General features: G+C 36.9%; 1 protein-coding gene across 6 annotated transcripts in view; it reads right to left on the minus strand.

Moving 5' to 3' along the window:
* GRM1 (glutamate metabotropic receptor 1) overlaps positions 1-18331 on the minus strand; it is a 423752-nt gene that overhangs the window by 258478 nt on the left and 146943 nt on the right. For all 6 annotated transcript variants that reach the window (XM_076002883.1, XM_020287254.2, XM_076002885.1 and 3 more), the window contains exon 5: positions 2748-2997. In XM_076002883.1, coding sequence (XP_075858998.1) covers positions 2748-2997 — 250 coding nt within the window. The remainder of the gene's footprint in view (positions 1-2747; positions 2998-18331) is intronic.

Genomic DNA, 18331 nt, shown 5'->3' on the forward strand with positions numbered 1-18331 from the left:
CATGAGTGACAGAGCAGCATTTAGGATAGAATTCATCCCACAGGAAGAGGGAAAATCAATCAACTGAAAGGAAGGCTAATTCTAAGTAGGGCATAGTGTCACTACCTGTCTTTGTCCCCAGCTCAGCACCCTATGGACTCATATCTGGATGTCAGGGAAGGGAGAGAGAACTGTGAGCAAAAAATTGTAAAAGGCTGTTTTCATCAAAATCCTCTAAGATGTAGGATTAAAAGTCAACATCACCTTGATAGACCCTTGTGGAATATAGCCCAGAAAGGCAGAGAGGCACTTTCTCTCAATTTGGCAGAGTGTGGCATAGCTTCACCATCTCACGGATTCTGTGTGTCAGTGACAGCAACCACTGGCACAGGGAGCAGTGTCCTTGGAAGCTCAGGGTCATTATGACGATAGCTCTTAGGGTTTGTCAGTAGGACCAAGCAGAGGTGGAGCCGAGAAGAGGAATAAAAGAGGTAGATATCACATGAAACTGACCTCTTCATAAGCAAGCACATGTGAGACTCTCAGAAATGCTTACATGCATTCGGTTGCATTATTAGGAGGTAAGCAAGCACCAGAGAGCTTAAATAGCCATTACCATCCCTGCTCAGCTTTTAAATAATGATGATGGAATAAATTTTTATTCTACTTGGATAAAGAAAATGTGTACACACACACACACAAACACACACACACACACACATGCACCATGGAGTACTACTCAGCCATAAATAGAAATGATGTTTTTTGCAGCAACTTGTATGGAACTGGAGACCATTGTCCTAAGTGAAGTATATCAGAAATGGATAAACAAGTACTACATGTTCTCATTTACAAGTGGGAGCTAAACAAGGGGTATATATGGTCATAAAGTGGTGAAATAGACATTAAAACTAAGAAGGGGGGAGAATGGGAGGGAGTGAAGGATAAAAATCTACCTATTGGGTTCAATGTACACTATTCTGATGATGGATACACTAAAAGCCCTGACTTCAGAAATATATAATTTACCCATGTAACAAAAACCATTTATACCCCTAAATCTATTGAAATTTTAAAAAGTTATTTGTAAAATAAAATCTAAAAAATATTTATACTCCAATTACACACAACAGCACTTTGTGCAATTATACATCATAATTAGACAGTCTATACACCCCAAAGCTCGTGTTTGCCATGTCTGTTCAAGATTTCCAGAACCTGAGTAGATAGCCTCTTTGAGGATATTAAAGAGAATAAATTTTGCAACACAGACTATTGTTTTGTAAATTATAAAAATGAGGGGTTTTTTTGTGTTTTTTTTTTTAAAACAAGCACCCTTCATAAAAGCAGTCATTTTATATAAGCAACAGAAAGGACTGGATATCTGTACACCATCTGTCTTGGTGCATCTAGTAAGAACATTACTCCATGTAACACTTCAACAATGCTACTCACATGTTTTTCACTCCTGAAAGAAATAACATACCTTGTTTAAATCCTCCTTCTTAAAAGGCCTGCATTCTTATGAACATTTTAAGTGGCTTCACAAAACTGCTCTATGTCGAAGAAGCCAAATTGACTCTTCTTGCCAGTGAGCCAATTTTACCCACATTCAGCAATTATCTTAATTATGAATTATACTTTGATCTTGGCTCCATGCTTCCTCGTGCCTGGAGAGTATCTCTTTGTTTCTTTATTCATTTTTTTGTATTTCTATCCTATATTCTTCTTAAAAGTCTCTGAAGTGTGTCTTATACCTCTAATTCCAGATGATGGGAAGATTATTCTTACTGCTATTACAATTATAACCACAGCACAAGGACAAAAGGAAAAGGTCCAGTGAGAATGTCTACACCATTAGTACCCAGCTTCCCAGAGCAGAGGATCAGTGGTTGAGGTCCTTCAACCACTAGATTGCAATATGTTTGTAATCTAGCCAACAGAAGAAATGGAAGGAGGTGAAGAGATCTGGAAGGTGAGTGTGACAGGGTTGAAGACCACTGGAGGCTTTCACTTAGGTAAAATTAGTAGGTTCCTTGAAAAAATTGAGCAGTTCTTTCATGCAATATTAGAAGATGGCAAATAAACAAGATACCTGTTAGGTCAAAAACCCCACAAAAAACACAATGATATTGAAAATCTATTGTCACACACATACTTATGACCTAGAAAGAGTGCAGAGATTTTGGGACCTACCACCTACAATTTCAGATATCAAGTGCTGAAAAGCATCCATATTAGCCCTCCATAAGTGTGACAAGAGATTATGTTATCAAGTCCCACAGTTCAGCTGCGTATCTTTACTTGCATTAGACCAACTCTGTACATTTCAAACCTTAATACACGTTTTCCATTTTTACCGCTGCCCTTCATCCACCAATACCCTGTTAAGATATCTATGCTTAGGAAGTAGGAAGACATACACATTGGCTTGGGAGTGGGCAAAGCAAATGAAAACAATGATTCTCCAGGACAAGACACATTCTGGCAAATAGCTTCCCATCTTTTTCTGAAGAAGTCTCACCATCTTATTATCTACTGCTCTGCTCTTACCTGTCAGGAAGGTGTCAGTATGCCCACCAGCAACTACATCCAGAACTAATGTTCAGCTCAGCACTGCAGTGCCCACTTTGAAGACAGAAAGTCCAGTTTTGTGAAAGGAAGCATATGTGTGTCAAAGTGTGTATGTGTACGTGTGTATATGTGCATGTGTATGTAGGAGAGAGAGAGAGAGAGTGAGAAAGAGCGAGAGAGAGAGAGAGATTTACCTTCCAATAAGGGAGAACTCGCCCACAACACCAAGGCGCCGCATGGCACTCAGGAGTCCTCGGACAGTCATGCCTTCGCAGAAGCAGACCACCACTCTGGCCTTGGGAAGCCGCTCTCGGAGCTTGCGCAGGAGTCGGTCAAAGCTCTTCTCCCCAGCGTTGCTGTAGATTTTGTCAGAATGGGCAATGCAGAGGCCTTCCTGGGCAGCCAACTCTTTGAAAGCGTCCATTCCACTCTCCCCATAATTCCCTGTCCAGAAACAATCAGCAGATGTTCAAGACAACCATAGCAGCAATGCCACTTACAAACTGGAATAAGGACTTGTTAGTCACAGGGAATGGAGAGAATAGATTTGCCAAATAATTTGTAAATATAACTAGGACTGAAAGAAGATCTGGCTGGATTAAAGAGAGTAATCAAATGTAACTAATCAACTCTGGAAATAATGAGAAATTACCTAAGCTAGGGCATTCACGATGAAACAAGTTTTGTGAAAAGAAGGATTGCTGGTCTATTGTACAAGCATGATTAATAGCGGTTGTCCCAGAATTTAACCATGCAGGAGAGATCGACACATTGGGCTGGGGAGATCATACCAGCACAAGGGGAAGGCCTGTTTCTTTGCAGACTCACTTCAGCTGGCTGCAGGATAAGAGGCAGCCACTCGGGGTGATACAAAGCCCTGCAACATTTCCATGAAGAGTGAGTAGGCAAAACAAAAGGAACACCTGACCAGGCAGGAGATCAGTAGACCAGACACAGCTGGAGGGCTTAGTCAAAATCCACCATCCTCTGACTAAGCAATGGGATTATGGGAGATTTGTGCCTTATATTTTGGTTTCTATTGTATATTATTCTTATGATAAACTACACTTTAAAAACTGAAAACTCATAAAAATCAATGAAATAAAAGAAACATCACATTTTGCCAATTCCCCATCTCTCTAGTTCCCTGACGACTTTAGCCCCTATCTTAGGAGCCTCTAGCTCCCTACTCCTCTCCCCAAGTTTGGGGATTTTACTGCCCATGTGGGTGATGCAGCCAATACTATGTTCTTGCAGTTCCTCAACCTCCCCCCTCCATTGATATTTCCTGCGACACACACACACATCCATGGTCACACTTTTGACCTTGTTATCACCGATGTCTATGATATCTCTGAATGCAGTTGTCAAACATCTCAGACTCTGTTTCCTCCTATTATCTTTCAAGCTCATATATTCTACTGCCCTTACTGCAATATTTCTTCAACTTCATAAAAAACTTCAACCCCATTAACCTTGCTAGTTTTTTCCATCTTCCCTCTCATTGCCCCCTTAGCCCAGCTTAGATTTCATGTTCTACCCTCATAATCACTCCCTTGCAAATGCCTTAACTCCCTTTTGTTTTCCTAACAAAACCCTAGTGCTAGTTAAACTCAACCATCCACCTATTCCATGTGTACACCTGGGCATTTAAATGTGGCTGGAAAAAAAACTCACCACTTTGCTGACTGGTTTTATTTAAAATCCATGAGCACACATATCAAAAGGGATACTCAATTGTAAAAGGAAATTATACTATATAATCCCTGTAAATAAATTTTCTTAGTCTTTAACATGATTATTTCATCCTTACTCTTCTCTCTTCAAATCTCCAAACTACTGGCCCCACTCCACCCCACATCTCAGCTGGGGTCCTCATCTCCTATTTTAATAAGAACACAGAAACAATTAGACAAAAACTAATTCAGCTACCCACTACAATATCTACAAACATTTCTTCATTGGCGTTTATATTCTCTGGAATTTTTCTAGTCCAGTTACAAATTTGAAATGTGTCTGCTTCAGGATAGAGCCAGTCCCTGCTCACAGGCACTAGATCCCACTACCTTCATCTATTCAAGGATTTTCTCCTGCAGTTAATCCCTTTCTCTTGCATAATCAATCAAAAAGAAAAACATCCCTGGACTCATTGCCTCACTTAAGGTCCTATCTCATTTGCTAATCCAGTTCACAGCAATAATAGTTGCCTCAGTCAATATATTTGTTTCTTCATCTCACATTTCCTTTTTTTTTTAGTTGAAGTGCAATTGATGTATAAAACATTGTACACATTTAATGTGTACGTCTTGATGAGCTGGGCCACATGCAAACCCTTCACCTCCTATAAAAATCTTCTATTGTCAAGGTCACTGGTAATCTCCCTCCTGTCACATCTCATGATCTGTTATCTGTCTTCATCTTCATCCCCCACCAAGCTGCATTCAACGGTTAGTCATACCCTCCTTGAAACATTTTATTTGCTTGGTTTCTGTGACACAACCTTCTCCTCGTTTCCTTACCATTCACTGACCCCTCCTCAGTATAGTTGCTGGATTTTCCTTCTCTGCTTCCATGAATGTTGTCATGCTAGGATTCTGTGTCCTAGGAAACTTTCTCTTCTTCATCTATACTCTTGTCCTATGTACCCCCATTTAGTTGCATGCGTTTAAATACCATTTGAATACCACACTTAAATTCCAAATATGATCTTAGACTGAACTGCCCCTTGGAGCAAAAGACTAGTTTATCCAATTTCCTGCCTGTTATATTTGTTTATAGTCATTTCAAACTTACAAATCTAAAAACCAAAATAGAAATTTTCCCTTCTCAACCTTGAACATCTTCTCCTTCCAGACATCTCCTGTTAGTAAATAATGCCTTTACCCACCAAGTTGCTCAATAACAAGATTTAGGAACTGTTTTGATTTCTGTCTTTTCCTCATATTCCAGACTCATTCTGGTAGACATTATTCCTGGAGCATTTCTAATCCATTCCCTCTCCTCTGTTTCAACCTCTGCCACCCTAAACTATGGGTTAGGCCAGGTTCCCTATAAACAGAGCCTGAGATGAAGATCCTTATTCAAGTAACTTATTGAAGAAAAGAGGAGCAAGGGAAGCAGGGAAGGACAAGAGGACAGAGCTAAGCAGAAATGTCATCTCAGCTAAAGATCAGCTTCAGGCTGCTCCCACAAGGAAGTGCAAATGCACCTGATATCATAGCATTAACCCCACCTTCACACAAGGAAGCCTCCCCATCAGTCAGTCATTGGCTAAGATCTACAAGAGGAGAGAGGAGGCATAGCTGCTCAGGAAGGAGACAACTGGGACTGGTAGAAGCCTTCTCTCATAGTAGAAAAGGTGCACCCAGCAGCTGGTGCACCCAGCAGGTAAAGGGAATCTAGATAGGCCACCAACAGCTTCTTCTATAACAAGTAACTATCAGCTCTTTTCTAGACAGCTGCCCTTGCTTCCTGATTCTATCCCTGTTCCCACTGTGGTTCCCAATGATTCGTTACACATTTAGCAACCAAAGTCATCTGTTAAGGCATAAATAAGATTAGGTCACCCTTTTATGGAAAACTCCAATTGTTTCCCAATGGATTGCATTCCAATCTTGAAATGAAACTATTAATAAAACTCCTTCCCTGAACTCCCTAGCTGCATATTAACTGAATCCAATTTTCTGGCCCCATCTCTTCCCAATTCCATTCCCTCACCTTCTCTAGCCCCATGGCCATCTTTCTCTTCCCAAACTCATCCATGCCTCTGTGTTTCCATCACCGTAAAAGATCCTCTGCTACCCGATGTTCTTTTCGATCATATCTCAACAAAGATATCACCTTCTCTGAAAAGCTGCTTCTGATCAGTTACCTTAAAATAGACTCCCGGTAAATCCTGAGCATGCCCTCTGTTTTTACATCAGTATATTCATGTGTTGTTTAATGACAAGGATACATTTGAGAAATATGTTATAGGGTGAATTTGTTATTGTACAAACATCATACAGTGTACTTGCACAAACTTAGATGGTACAGCCTACTATACATCTAGGATCTATGGTATAGCTTATTGCTCCTAGGCTATAAACATGTACAGCATGTTACCATACTAAATACTATAGGCAACTGTAACACAATTGTATTTGTGTATCTAAACATATCTAAATATAGAAAAGGTATAGTAAAAATATGACATTATAATCTTATGGGCCCAACATCATATATGTAGTCTGTTGTTGAATCAAAATTTTATTATGTAGTACAATACTGTAATATCACTGATTTGTTTTTTATATTTTCCTCTTCTTCCTAGACTGTAAGCTCCATGAGGACACTTTTTATGATATATCTTTAGTATTCAGGATAGTTGTAGATACTTAAATGCACAGAAAAAGTGCATTTATTGTAATAGCCCAATAGAGAAATAGACACAAGTTATAAACAAAAGCAATTTAAACCAAATAAGTAAAGGTGGGTAAAAAGTATATGAAAAAAATCACTAACTTTATTACCAAGAGTACCTTTAAAACAAGACACTATTAGAATGCCAGAATTTCAAAGATAAATAATACTCAATATGGCAAGATATAAATATGTTCACTCATGATGAAAACAGTTCAAACTTTTAGTGGACAATTTGGCTGTGGTTTTCACATTTTTTAAGATAAATATCAGGTAAATGTAACAATTATTTAGTCCAAATAATTGTGAAAACAATGATAGTATTAAAAAAAAAGATTTTAAGACTTAAATTTCAATGTCTATAAAAGTTTCATGAGCATTGTAATGAAACCTAATAAGATATTCCTGTATGTTTGAAAGAAAGAAAAGCTTTCTTATTTCCTTTTTTATAAGATTAAATGATCAAATTAATGTATTTTCCTCCTAATTCAACCACTTTCAGTGACCTAATTCAGTCCAGTGAAGCCCAAATGGAAGCATTAACACATCACAAAATTCCTCAGTTCCATGGACTGTGGAAGCATGTCACAGTCCAGACAAGAGACACTGACTGATTATAAGGCAGAACACTGCAGCTGGCAAGTGAATGCCTCCTTCATCTGCAGAAGGGGGCATGAGGAAGGAAGTCAGAGAGGCTTCTTTCTCAACAATAAATGCAGGTTCAGGAATCTACAAGGTAAATAGACATCACCAGCAGACTCTCTCAGCAAAAGTCACTGTCAGTCTGTCAGAAGGTTATGTTACAAGGAGAATAACTTTACTGCTAAGGTGCCCACCCCTGCACTTCAATCACAAAAATGATTTTGCTTCTTTATCAAAACACCTGCAGGTTAAATGAGCAAGAATGTTCTCTGCATTAGAATGAGGAAATCCTTACGTTTTAAATCTAGTAAAGGCCTTAGACACACTCGGTACCAACCCCTCAGTTTACAGACAAGGAAATTGAGGCAGAGAAAGGTGAAATTGTCATGAATGGGCATGAGGCTTGCTGATGTTAAAACTGGAACAGTTCTACATGCTCTGACTCTTAGGTTACTGCTTATTTCTCCTAATAACAAAAAGCAATTAAATGTGTATGTTTTGATAATTTAAAATGTCTGAATAGGTCAATTGATTCCATGAAATGTTTGTTCAAGTTTCTGAATGTACATGTTCTTGTTTGGGCAGCAAGTCTTAACTATATAGAAATTGAGGCAGAGCTAAGTATTACACATTGGACTATGTTTAGACTGCACGTTTCTCTCATGATGCTTAAAAGGCTCCAAACTCATGTATAAATTTCTATGACAGTAGCCCTAATGTATGAAGAACAACAATAACTTGTACTTTTATAAATCTTTATACTTTAAAAATTACATTTGTCAACATTATCTGATTTGGTTGTCAAAACAACCCTATTGTACCCATTATATTGATCACAGTAGTAGATGTAAACAGCATAAGAAATGAAAGGGAAACCATCCCCATTGAGCTTAAAATTGCCTTACTTTAATTTACTAACAACAGAACTAATGGCATGACAAGGACAAGTACAAGTATCTAATAGAGGTGCTATGGATTAGGAATCAGGAAAACTGCCTAAAGGAAGTGCCACTTGTTCTGAGACTTAAAATATAAACAGATTTTCCATAAATAGAAAGAAACTAGGGGACGTGTACTCTTTAGCTGTCTACCAGATCACGAGCAAACAATGTCAGCCTGAAAATAATACACTCTGTCACAAGCCCACCCTCTGCCCCCTCCCCCACATTCTGCCACTCAGGCATTTCCTTGCCTGTCCTCTTATTGAAGAATTTATTTAGATAACTTCTTTGTATCTAGTATCTGTAGCCTTGAAGAAAGTTGTGAATATATAGGAAAGTGACTTACAATAAAACCCTAAAAAATAAAAAGGCCATGTAACTGTAAACACTCAGGCTGGTAGAGAGCTGCTTATTTTCCTTCAATAAGCAAATATTTAATTGAACTCTTAACCTGAAAAAAATCCCTGTGCTCTGCCCTTTAACAGTTGCCAAGAAATATTGGACATTGGTTCTGCCTTCAATCTGATGAATATTTACTATGTCTGGCACTGAGCTACACACCTAAGCATTTCATTTACTCATCACAATGACTTTGTATAGAAGTTACAAACCCCTCTTTTACAGGTGAGGACATGGAAGCTCAAAGAGGTTAAGGAACTTGCCCAAGGGGACACAGTGGCAGATCTAGAATTTAACATCTATTTCAGAAGTTCTTGCTCACAACCACCATTTCATGCTGCTTCCTCTGTGAACTTAAAACATAAGGGTGAGGGCATGACACAAGCACACAAAATATCATAATACTGAGTCATATATGCTATGTGAGAAGAGAAAAATAGCATAATGCTAGATTTTAGGATAAGAGAACAGGGATAATCATAGAACACCTCTTGGGAAAAGTAGGACTAAAACTGGGCCTGGAAGAATGTGAGCAAGAGGTTGGCATTCAGGGTGAATGGGAGTGAATGGGAGTGAATGTGAATCCACAAGAGATATTTTTAGAGGCAATAAGTAGAGGAGTCCCATTGGTGCAAAAGGTTCATGATTTATAGAATGACACTGTATAAAGATTTCTAGTCAGGCATCTGGCACACCACTACCAGATAGCAAAGTGGAAATGTGCTATATGTTGTGACTTCATAACAGATTTTGTAATAAACTTAATCGCTGTTGTGATATTGCCTAAAGCCTAGAGAGTATGAAAGGAAAGGGTGAGTAGCATCTGACAAAGTCCATAAAATATAAAATGTACTATGTTGGAAAAATCTTAATTTTTATCTTAGTTATGTGACAAAAACGATTTACAGAGAGTAAATTCAGATATGCTCTAAACTAAGCTTCTAGACAGAATTGATGGGGATATTTATGAGGGAGAACATGGGGTTTACAAAGAAATCTCTATTACAATATTTAAATGATAATAAAAGTACTTTAAAATAATAGAAATGGGCATTATTATCTATACGGGGGTAAAGTTAAGAAAGGCACTGAAAATGGGGGTAACAATTGAAACTATTTCAGAAGAAAAAAAAAAACAATGGCTACAAGTCAGAGTTTTCTAAGCTACATATGATTTTGAAAAGTCAGAATATGATAATTATCCAGCCAAGTCAACAGAAATTCATTTGTAAAACAATGATTTGTAGTGATTTGGTAGCTAAGTTTCACTGAGTCATGAAATAAAATTGTATTGGATTTCATAACTACCTGTATGAACTGACATCATACAGGTAAAAAAGTAAGCACTGAAAACTAGGTCATATACTGATTTTTTCCTTCTACTTCTAAAATATGGGGGACATATTTAAGAAATAATCTGAGCTTCATTTGATGGTAAAAGTCACATTTCAACCATCATGTGGAACTCCATTCAAATCCTGTTATTACATCTTCATATACTTTCTTGGTCAAACAACTGTATTCAACTTTGCTCATTTTTACATTCTACACATCAGTTATATAAAGGGAAACATTCACATGGGAAAATATGTAGATATTTATTAATTTTTGTTAAAAAATGAATGTTTTTACTTTGGAAGATCCACTAGTCTTGTCCACTAGACACTCTTAATTCCTGCCTTATTTCAGGTATATCTAGTCTCCTTTGATGGTGAATCCCTTCCTGATCTGCTTCCTTTGGTCATAGACCAGTCTCTACCAACTGACTGGTTTGCCTCCTGGCATATCTTGAACAAATAAAATATCCCATTTTTAAAAGAATTCTAGGAAAGTCTTTATTTCTCCATGTTTGAAGAACACTTTTGCTAGAATGAATGGATAAAGAAAATGTATGTATATACTATGAAATATTATTCAGCTATAAAAAAGAATGAAATCATGTCATTTGCAACAACAATGATGGAACTGGAGGACATTATATTAAGAAAAACCAGGCACAAAAAGACAAATATCACACGTTCTCACTCATATACAGGAGCTAAAATTTGATCTTACAGAGATAGGAGAATAATGGTTTCCAGAGGCTGGGAAGGGTAGTGGGGGAAGGTTATAAAGAGGAGATAGTTAAAGGGTGCAAAAATACACAAGCCAAAAGGTATTGGAGTCCCATTTTTTGTCTTCTTAAACATAATAACAGCCAACCATGAATTTTGTGTCCTACAAAACTAAGTTTCACAAATGAAGGAGAAATAAAGTCTTTCTGAGACAAAAAAAACACTGAGAGAATTTGTCACCACTAGACTTGCTCTACTGAAAATGCTTAAAAGTGCTCCATACACAGAAAAGAATAATCAATTCCCACCAATATAAAAATACTCACAAGTTAAAGCTCACAATTTTTATAAAACAGCAACACAAGGAATAAAACAAAGCAACTAGGCAACATTCAACTTGATAAACAGAACAGTATCTCTCCTATCAATAATAACATTAAATGTAAATGGTCTTAATGTTCCATGTAAAGGATATAGATTGGCTGAACAGATGAAAGAACACACCCCAAATATATGCTATCTCTAAGAAACCCATCTAACTCACAAGGATACTCATTGACTCAAGGTAAAGGGAGGGGGAAAATATTCCATGCAAATGGGAACAAAAGTGAGCAGGAGTAGCTATTCTCATATCAGTTAAAATAGACTTTAAATCAACAATAGTAAAAAAAAAAAAAGACAAAGACAGTCATTATATAATGATAAAGGAAGCTATACAGCAAGAAGATATAACAATCCTAAATATATATCCACCTAACACAGGAGCTCCCAGATTCATAAATCAAATACTACTAGATCTAACCAAAGAAATTAACAGTAATATCTTAATTGTTGGGAACTTCAACACTCCACTGACGGAACTGGAAAGACCATTGAGGCAAAAGATCAACAAAGAAACACAGGACTTAAACAGAACTCTAGAACAAATAGACTTAACAGACGTCTACAGAACATTCTACACCCATATACTTCCTTCTCATCAGCACATGGGCATTAAGCAGTATAAATCATATGTTAGCTCACAAAACAAGTCTCAGAAAATTCAGAAAAATTAAAATCTTTCCATGTATCTTCACAGATAACAGTGAAATAACACCATAAAACAATACAAGAAGAAATCTCAAATCTACAAAAGTCATGGAAATTAAACAACCTATTGCTGAACAATCCTTGGGTCAATGATGAAATTAAGATGAAAATCAAAAGTTTTTTAAAACTGAATTATAATCTGACACAAGTATTTCAAAATCCATGGGATAAAAGAAAAGCAATGTTAAGAGGAAAATTCATGACTTTAAATGCTTACATCAAGCACCACATATACTCACCAGCAAATTGGTATTAACTGAACAGCACCTAAGTGGTCACATAGGTACTACAGTAATAGGGTATTGGGCAGATGGGAGGGGGGAGGGGGGCGGGTATATACATACATAATGAGTGAGATGTGCACCATCTGGGGGATGGTCATGCTGGAGACTCAGACTTGTGGGGGGAGGGGGACAAATGTGCATTTATTGAAACCTTAAAATCTGTACCCCCATAATATGCCAAAATAAAAAAAAAAAGGCAGGGATTACAAATTAACCACCTAATGTCACACCTCAAGGAACTAGAAAAAAGAACAAACCAAAACCAAACCTAGTAGCATAAAGAAATAACAAATCTCAGAGCAGAACTAAACGAAACCAAAACAAACAAACAGAAAACACAAATCACCAACAAAATGTTGGTTCTTTAAAATGATGAACAAAATCAATAGATCTTTAGCTAGCTTAACCAGAAATAGGAGAGAAAGGACCCAAATAAGCTCAACCACAAATTAAAAGGGAGACATTACAACTAATACCACAGAAACACAAAATATCATGTGGGAATACTATTAATATGAAAACCACTGTGCAAATATACTAGAAAAGGTAGTGGAAGTGGATAAATTCCTAGTAATAAACAATCACCCAAGCCTGAATCAGGAAGAAATAAAAAATTCAGAACAGAACAATAACAAGCAATGAGACTGAAGCAGTAATATTCCAACAAATAAAAACTCCAGACTAGATGGGTTCACAGCTGAAATCTACCAAACCTACAAAAAAAGAACTGGTACCTATCCTACAGAAATTATTCCATAATGTCAAGAAGAAGGGAATACTCCCTAACTCATTCTACGAAGCCAGTATCACCTTTATACCAAAGCCAGGAAATGACACAATAAAAATAGAAAACTACACATCAATATCTCTAATAAACATTGATGCAAAAATCCTCAACAAAATACTAGGAAACCAAATTCAATAGCATATCAAAAAATAATTCATCACAATCAAATGGGTTTCATCCCAGGGTTGTAAGGATAGTTTATGCAACTGAATAAATGCGATTCACCACATAAACAGAAGCAAAAACAAAGACCAAATGATCACCTCAATAGATACAAGAAAAGAAGTCAATAAAATCCAGCAGCCTTTCAAGACAAAATCCGTCAACAAACAAGGTATAGAAGGAATGAACATACCTCAAAATTATAAAAGCTATATAAAATCACAGCCAATATCATACTAAAAAGGGGAAAGTTGAAAGCATTCCCTCTAAGAACTAAAGTAAGACAAGGGTGCCTACTGTCACCACTTATATTCAACATAGTACTGGAAGTCCTAGCCAGACCAATCAGGAAAGGGAAAGAAATAAAGAGTATTCAAATCAAGAAAGAGGAGATCAAACTTTTACTTTTCACTGACGATATGATCTTGTATCTAGAACACCTTAAAGACTCCACCAAAGACTCTTAGAATTAATAAATTCAGCAAAGTTTCAGGCTATAAAATCAGTATACACAAATCAGTAGCATTTCTGTATGCTAATAAACATCAAGCTGAGAGTCAAATCAAGGACTCAATACCATTTACAATAGCTACAAAGAAAATAAAATACCTAGGAATGTATTTCATCAAGGATGTGAAAGATCTCTAAAAGAAGAACTACAAAACACTAATGAAAGAAATCATAGATGACAAATGTAAAAACATTCCATGCTAGTGGATTGGTAGAATAACATCATTAAAATATCCATACTGCCCAAAATGACTTACAGATTCAATGCAATCCCAATCAAAATACTAATGTCATGTTTCATAGATCTACAAAAAAATAATTCTATGCTCCATTTGGAACAGAAAAAGAGCCCAAATAGCCAAAGCAATCTTAAGCAAAATGAACAAATCTGGAGGCATCATATTACCTGATTTCAAATTTATACTACAAGGCTATACTAACCAAAATGCATAGTACTGGTATAAAAGTAGAGGCATAAAATATATACAATTACAAAAAACAATGATTATCTAGCATCTCTTATATTATCCTGGGTAGAGGGCGTTCTTCTAGAAGTCAAAATTCAGCTTTCTCTCCTCCCAGCAGAGAAACAACTCCTATTTCTTTAAACTTTCCTAGCAACTTTTAATTTGATTTGTTCTCCCACTTAATACCTAGAAAATGTTATGGCTCTCCTGCCTTCAACCAAACACCTGCTGGGTCTTCTAACACAGTCAGCACTGAGTCTGGTCAGGCAGAGGTGAGTGAGTCACCACCTGCCTCAGGGTTCCCAGGTGGTAGAATGCAAGGAAATTTATACACAAGGTCAGTGAAGGAACTGCCTCACAGGGCAATCACAGAGAACAAAAACGAATCATTTTTACCAGCAATTTTCTAGCCCCACCTCTAACTATCCCAGTTTGGGCAGAAACAGATTTAGCACCCAAGCAGAAGACAGACATTTACCACAAACTGGATTTTTCTTTATGCAATAAGATTGAGGCCAAGTAATCTTTGTCCATTTGCTTAATTGTGACCTCAGCATGGTGTTCTCATTGTACCTGGTGATTACAAGGATGACCCTCAGATGCAGCCTCAAACCTAGTTTGAATCCTAGATCCTCAATAAAGAGCTGGATAACCTTACAGTATTTTCTTCTGTAAGTTTTGGATCTCTCTTGTGTAAAATGAAGGTCATAATATACATCCCAAAAACTTGTTCTGATTATTAAATTATATGTGATAATGACTATAAATTTCCCAAAGCATAGAAAAATGCAGGAAATATTTTCCATGCCTCACTATAGTTGTAGAATCTAAAAGTGGACATAAAACTTTAGCACTGACCTAAGAGCTGTAGCTTCTTTTACGTCCATGTTCCCATTTATAAAACCCAAGCTCGTGATTGTTTCTTTACCGCAGTGCTTCACTCTCCACTCATGGTCACCTTGTGTCCAGGTTGTCCCTGGATTTTTTTTTCTGCCACATTTGCACGAAGGAAGTTCTTCTGTTTTTTATTTTTGAGTTTTTGGTGTTTTACTTCAAAACAATGAATTGAAAGTCTACATTTGTTTATTCTGAGTCTCTATCACTGAGTCTGCTTTGAGTTACAGACTTACAGACATGTATGCCTCATTGTATCCATTTAGAGCTTTACGCAATGACCCAATTCGTCGATTCTCTAACTCAAATTCTTTACGAAATGGAGAAAGAAATTAAGAGAAGGAAAAATCTAAGTGGTATAAAAATACCCCCCCAGAAAACGATCATCATTCTTGCAAAAAAACCAAAAACCCAGCATTTTTTCATTGAAGTTTCCACATGCAGGAAGCAGGTTCACAGAGGCAGCCCTATCACATCTGTTCATTATCCCTACCTACGTGTCATTGGTACACAATCAAGACTAGAAACATTTTATCTAGCAACAAATGCAGAAAAAGCACTCCAAAATACACACGCACATACTCAGACGCACTAAAACTGTGTATACATTTTAATGATAATACTCAGAGTTGGCAAGAGTTCATGCTGATAGTGTGAGAAACTGTTCCCATGTTTTTGGTGGAAAATTTGCAATATCAATGCCACAAATAATATTAAAATTATGTTAAATTATGTTCATATCCTTTGACTCAGAAAATAATTTTATTATCTAACAAGTTTTAGTTATGAAGATCTTCATCACAGCACATAATTGGAAACAATAACAAAAAACAAAAACAAAAACCAATTTGTGTCCAACAAAAGGAGGTTGTTTTAAATAATCATTATGTATTTATAAAAAGAATACTTTCGATCATTTTAAAGGATGATTTACAATTGTATTCAATGTTATGGAAAATATTTGTGTCATATTGTTAAGTGCAAAAATGGTTAAAAATACTATTTAAAATATAAAGCCAATTTTAAAAATGTATATTTATACATTTACATATATTTAGAAAGTTTTAAGAATATGCAACAAAATGTTTACAGTGGTTCTCTTAGACAATAGCATTGTGTAATTATGTTTTTTATATTTCTATTATCTTTATTTTCTAATTTATCTACAATAATCATGTATTACTTTGTCAATAAAAATTAATTTGGAGTACAAATGCAGAGGAATGAAAACTGAATACTATGTCAAACATGTCTAGTACAGGGTATTTGGGAAATTTTCCCAGAAGGAAACTGAACCTCTCATAGTGCCTATGTAACAATTTTTCTTCCTAAAGGAAATAAGAAATGCTAATGTGTTAGTGACTGCTCTTAAGCAAAGTTGGCCATAGGCCATGTGCTACTCCATGTAATAGCTACGTACCTGGATTGAAACACCATGTGTAACGTATACAGATTTCCTGTTAGAAATCCTGAAATTTGATGTGAGTCCCCCAAATTTATTAAAGAAACAGTTTGTTGGTTTTCCCCCAACTCTTGCCACCTTTTTCTTCCCTTTTAAATTTAAGGATTAATGACACTGAGTCTGGGAGATATAGATGTAATAATCGACTGAGCCTCTGCTCTAAGAAAAGACATAAAAGGCTCAGGACACACTGTCTGTCTGCTGTAAATTTCCTACAAAGGCTGGGCTGCAGGCTTGGTCATTTCTTCTCCAACACAAGGAAACACCTCAGGTTGAGGCCAGGTTCATTGGCCCATTGATGACTCCCCTTTCAGCAAAAGGTGAGAGGCAGAGTGAATAATGTCTAAATATCTTTTTGGCATTATTTTTAATAAGGCATAATACTGAATAAAACCTGTTTAACCATCTTCAATGTTTTGGTGTCCTGAACATTCTGTCTATTGAAGTTAAAAGAAATCAAAGTTTTACTTGGTCCATGAAGGATAAGCAACACTAATGTCTCATGATACTAAAACAATGATATAAAACAGCATTTATGGAGGACTTACATTTGACTCATCTTATTTAATCTTTGCTAGAACTTTGTTCCCTCATTTTGTTGTAATCATCTCCATTTACAAAGGAAACTGAGGTCTAGAGAAATAAAATAACTTGGCCAAAAAAATTGTCAGAGCTGGGATTTGAATTCAGATGTGTCTGATCCTAAAGCCTATGGTTCTGAATTACTTTCCTCAGGATGTTTTATGTTTCAAACTCTTTTCTACACATTATCCATTTCCTCCTTCTTTACTAAAAAATATTCACTTTGTTTGCAATGACTGGGTATAGTGAAAGTCATCTCCCTTCCCAGACTCCCTTGCAACTAGACAAGCTAAGTGACCTAGATCCAGGCAAGGAGATTTAAACAGAAGTTGCCAGGTGAGGCTTCTGTAAAAATTTTGAAAAAGTCAGATGGCAGATGGCCTGCTTCTTGGGCCTTTTGTCCCTTCTTCTATTTTTATGCCAGTAAATGGACTTGAGCCTGGAGGTACACCAGCCATGTCATAACAATGAGGGTCAAATATGAGGATTGTATTAGTCAGTTTTCTGTTGCTTATAATAGAATACCTGAAACTGGGTAAGTTTCTTACATTTATGGAGGCTGAAAAGTCCAAGGTCAAGGGACAGCATCTGGTGGGAGCCTCCTTGCTAGTGGGGACTCTACAGAGTCCCAAGGTGGTGCAGGGCATCACATGATGAGGGGGCTGAGCGTGCTAGCTCAGATCTCTCTTCCTCTTCTTATAAAGCCACCAGTCCCACTCCCATGATAACCCAAACAAAATGTATATGATGAAACCCTAATCCCTAGTGTGGCTATATTTGGAGATAGGGCCAATAAGAAGATACTCAAGGTTAAATGAGGGCATATGGGTGGGGGCCTAATACAGTAAGATTAGAAGCCTTATAAGAAGAGACACTGAAGAGCTCATACACTCTGTGAGCAGGAACCAAAGAAGGACATGTGAGGACACACTGAGAGGTGACCATCTGCAAGCCAGGAAGCAAGCCCTCACCAGACACCAAATCAGCTGGACACTTGATCTTGAATTTCCCATCCTCTATAACTGTGAAAAAATAACTTTCTGTGGTTTAAGCCACCTAGTCTATAGCATTTTTTTAGAGTAGCCTGAGCAGACTGATACAATA

The sequence above is a fragment of the Microcebus murinus genome, chromosome 5 (genome assembly GCF_040939455.1).
Source record: "Microcebus murinus isolate Inina chromosome 5, M.murinus_Inina_mat1.0, whole genome shotgun sequence".
NCBI lineage: Eukaryota > Metazoa > Chordata > Mammalia > Primates > Cheirogaleidae > Microcebus > Microcebus murinus.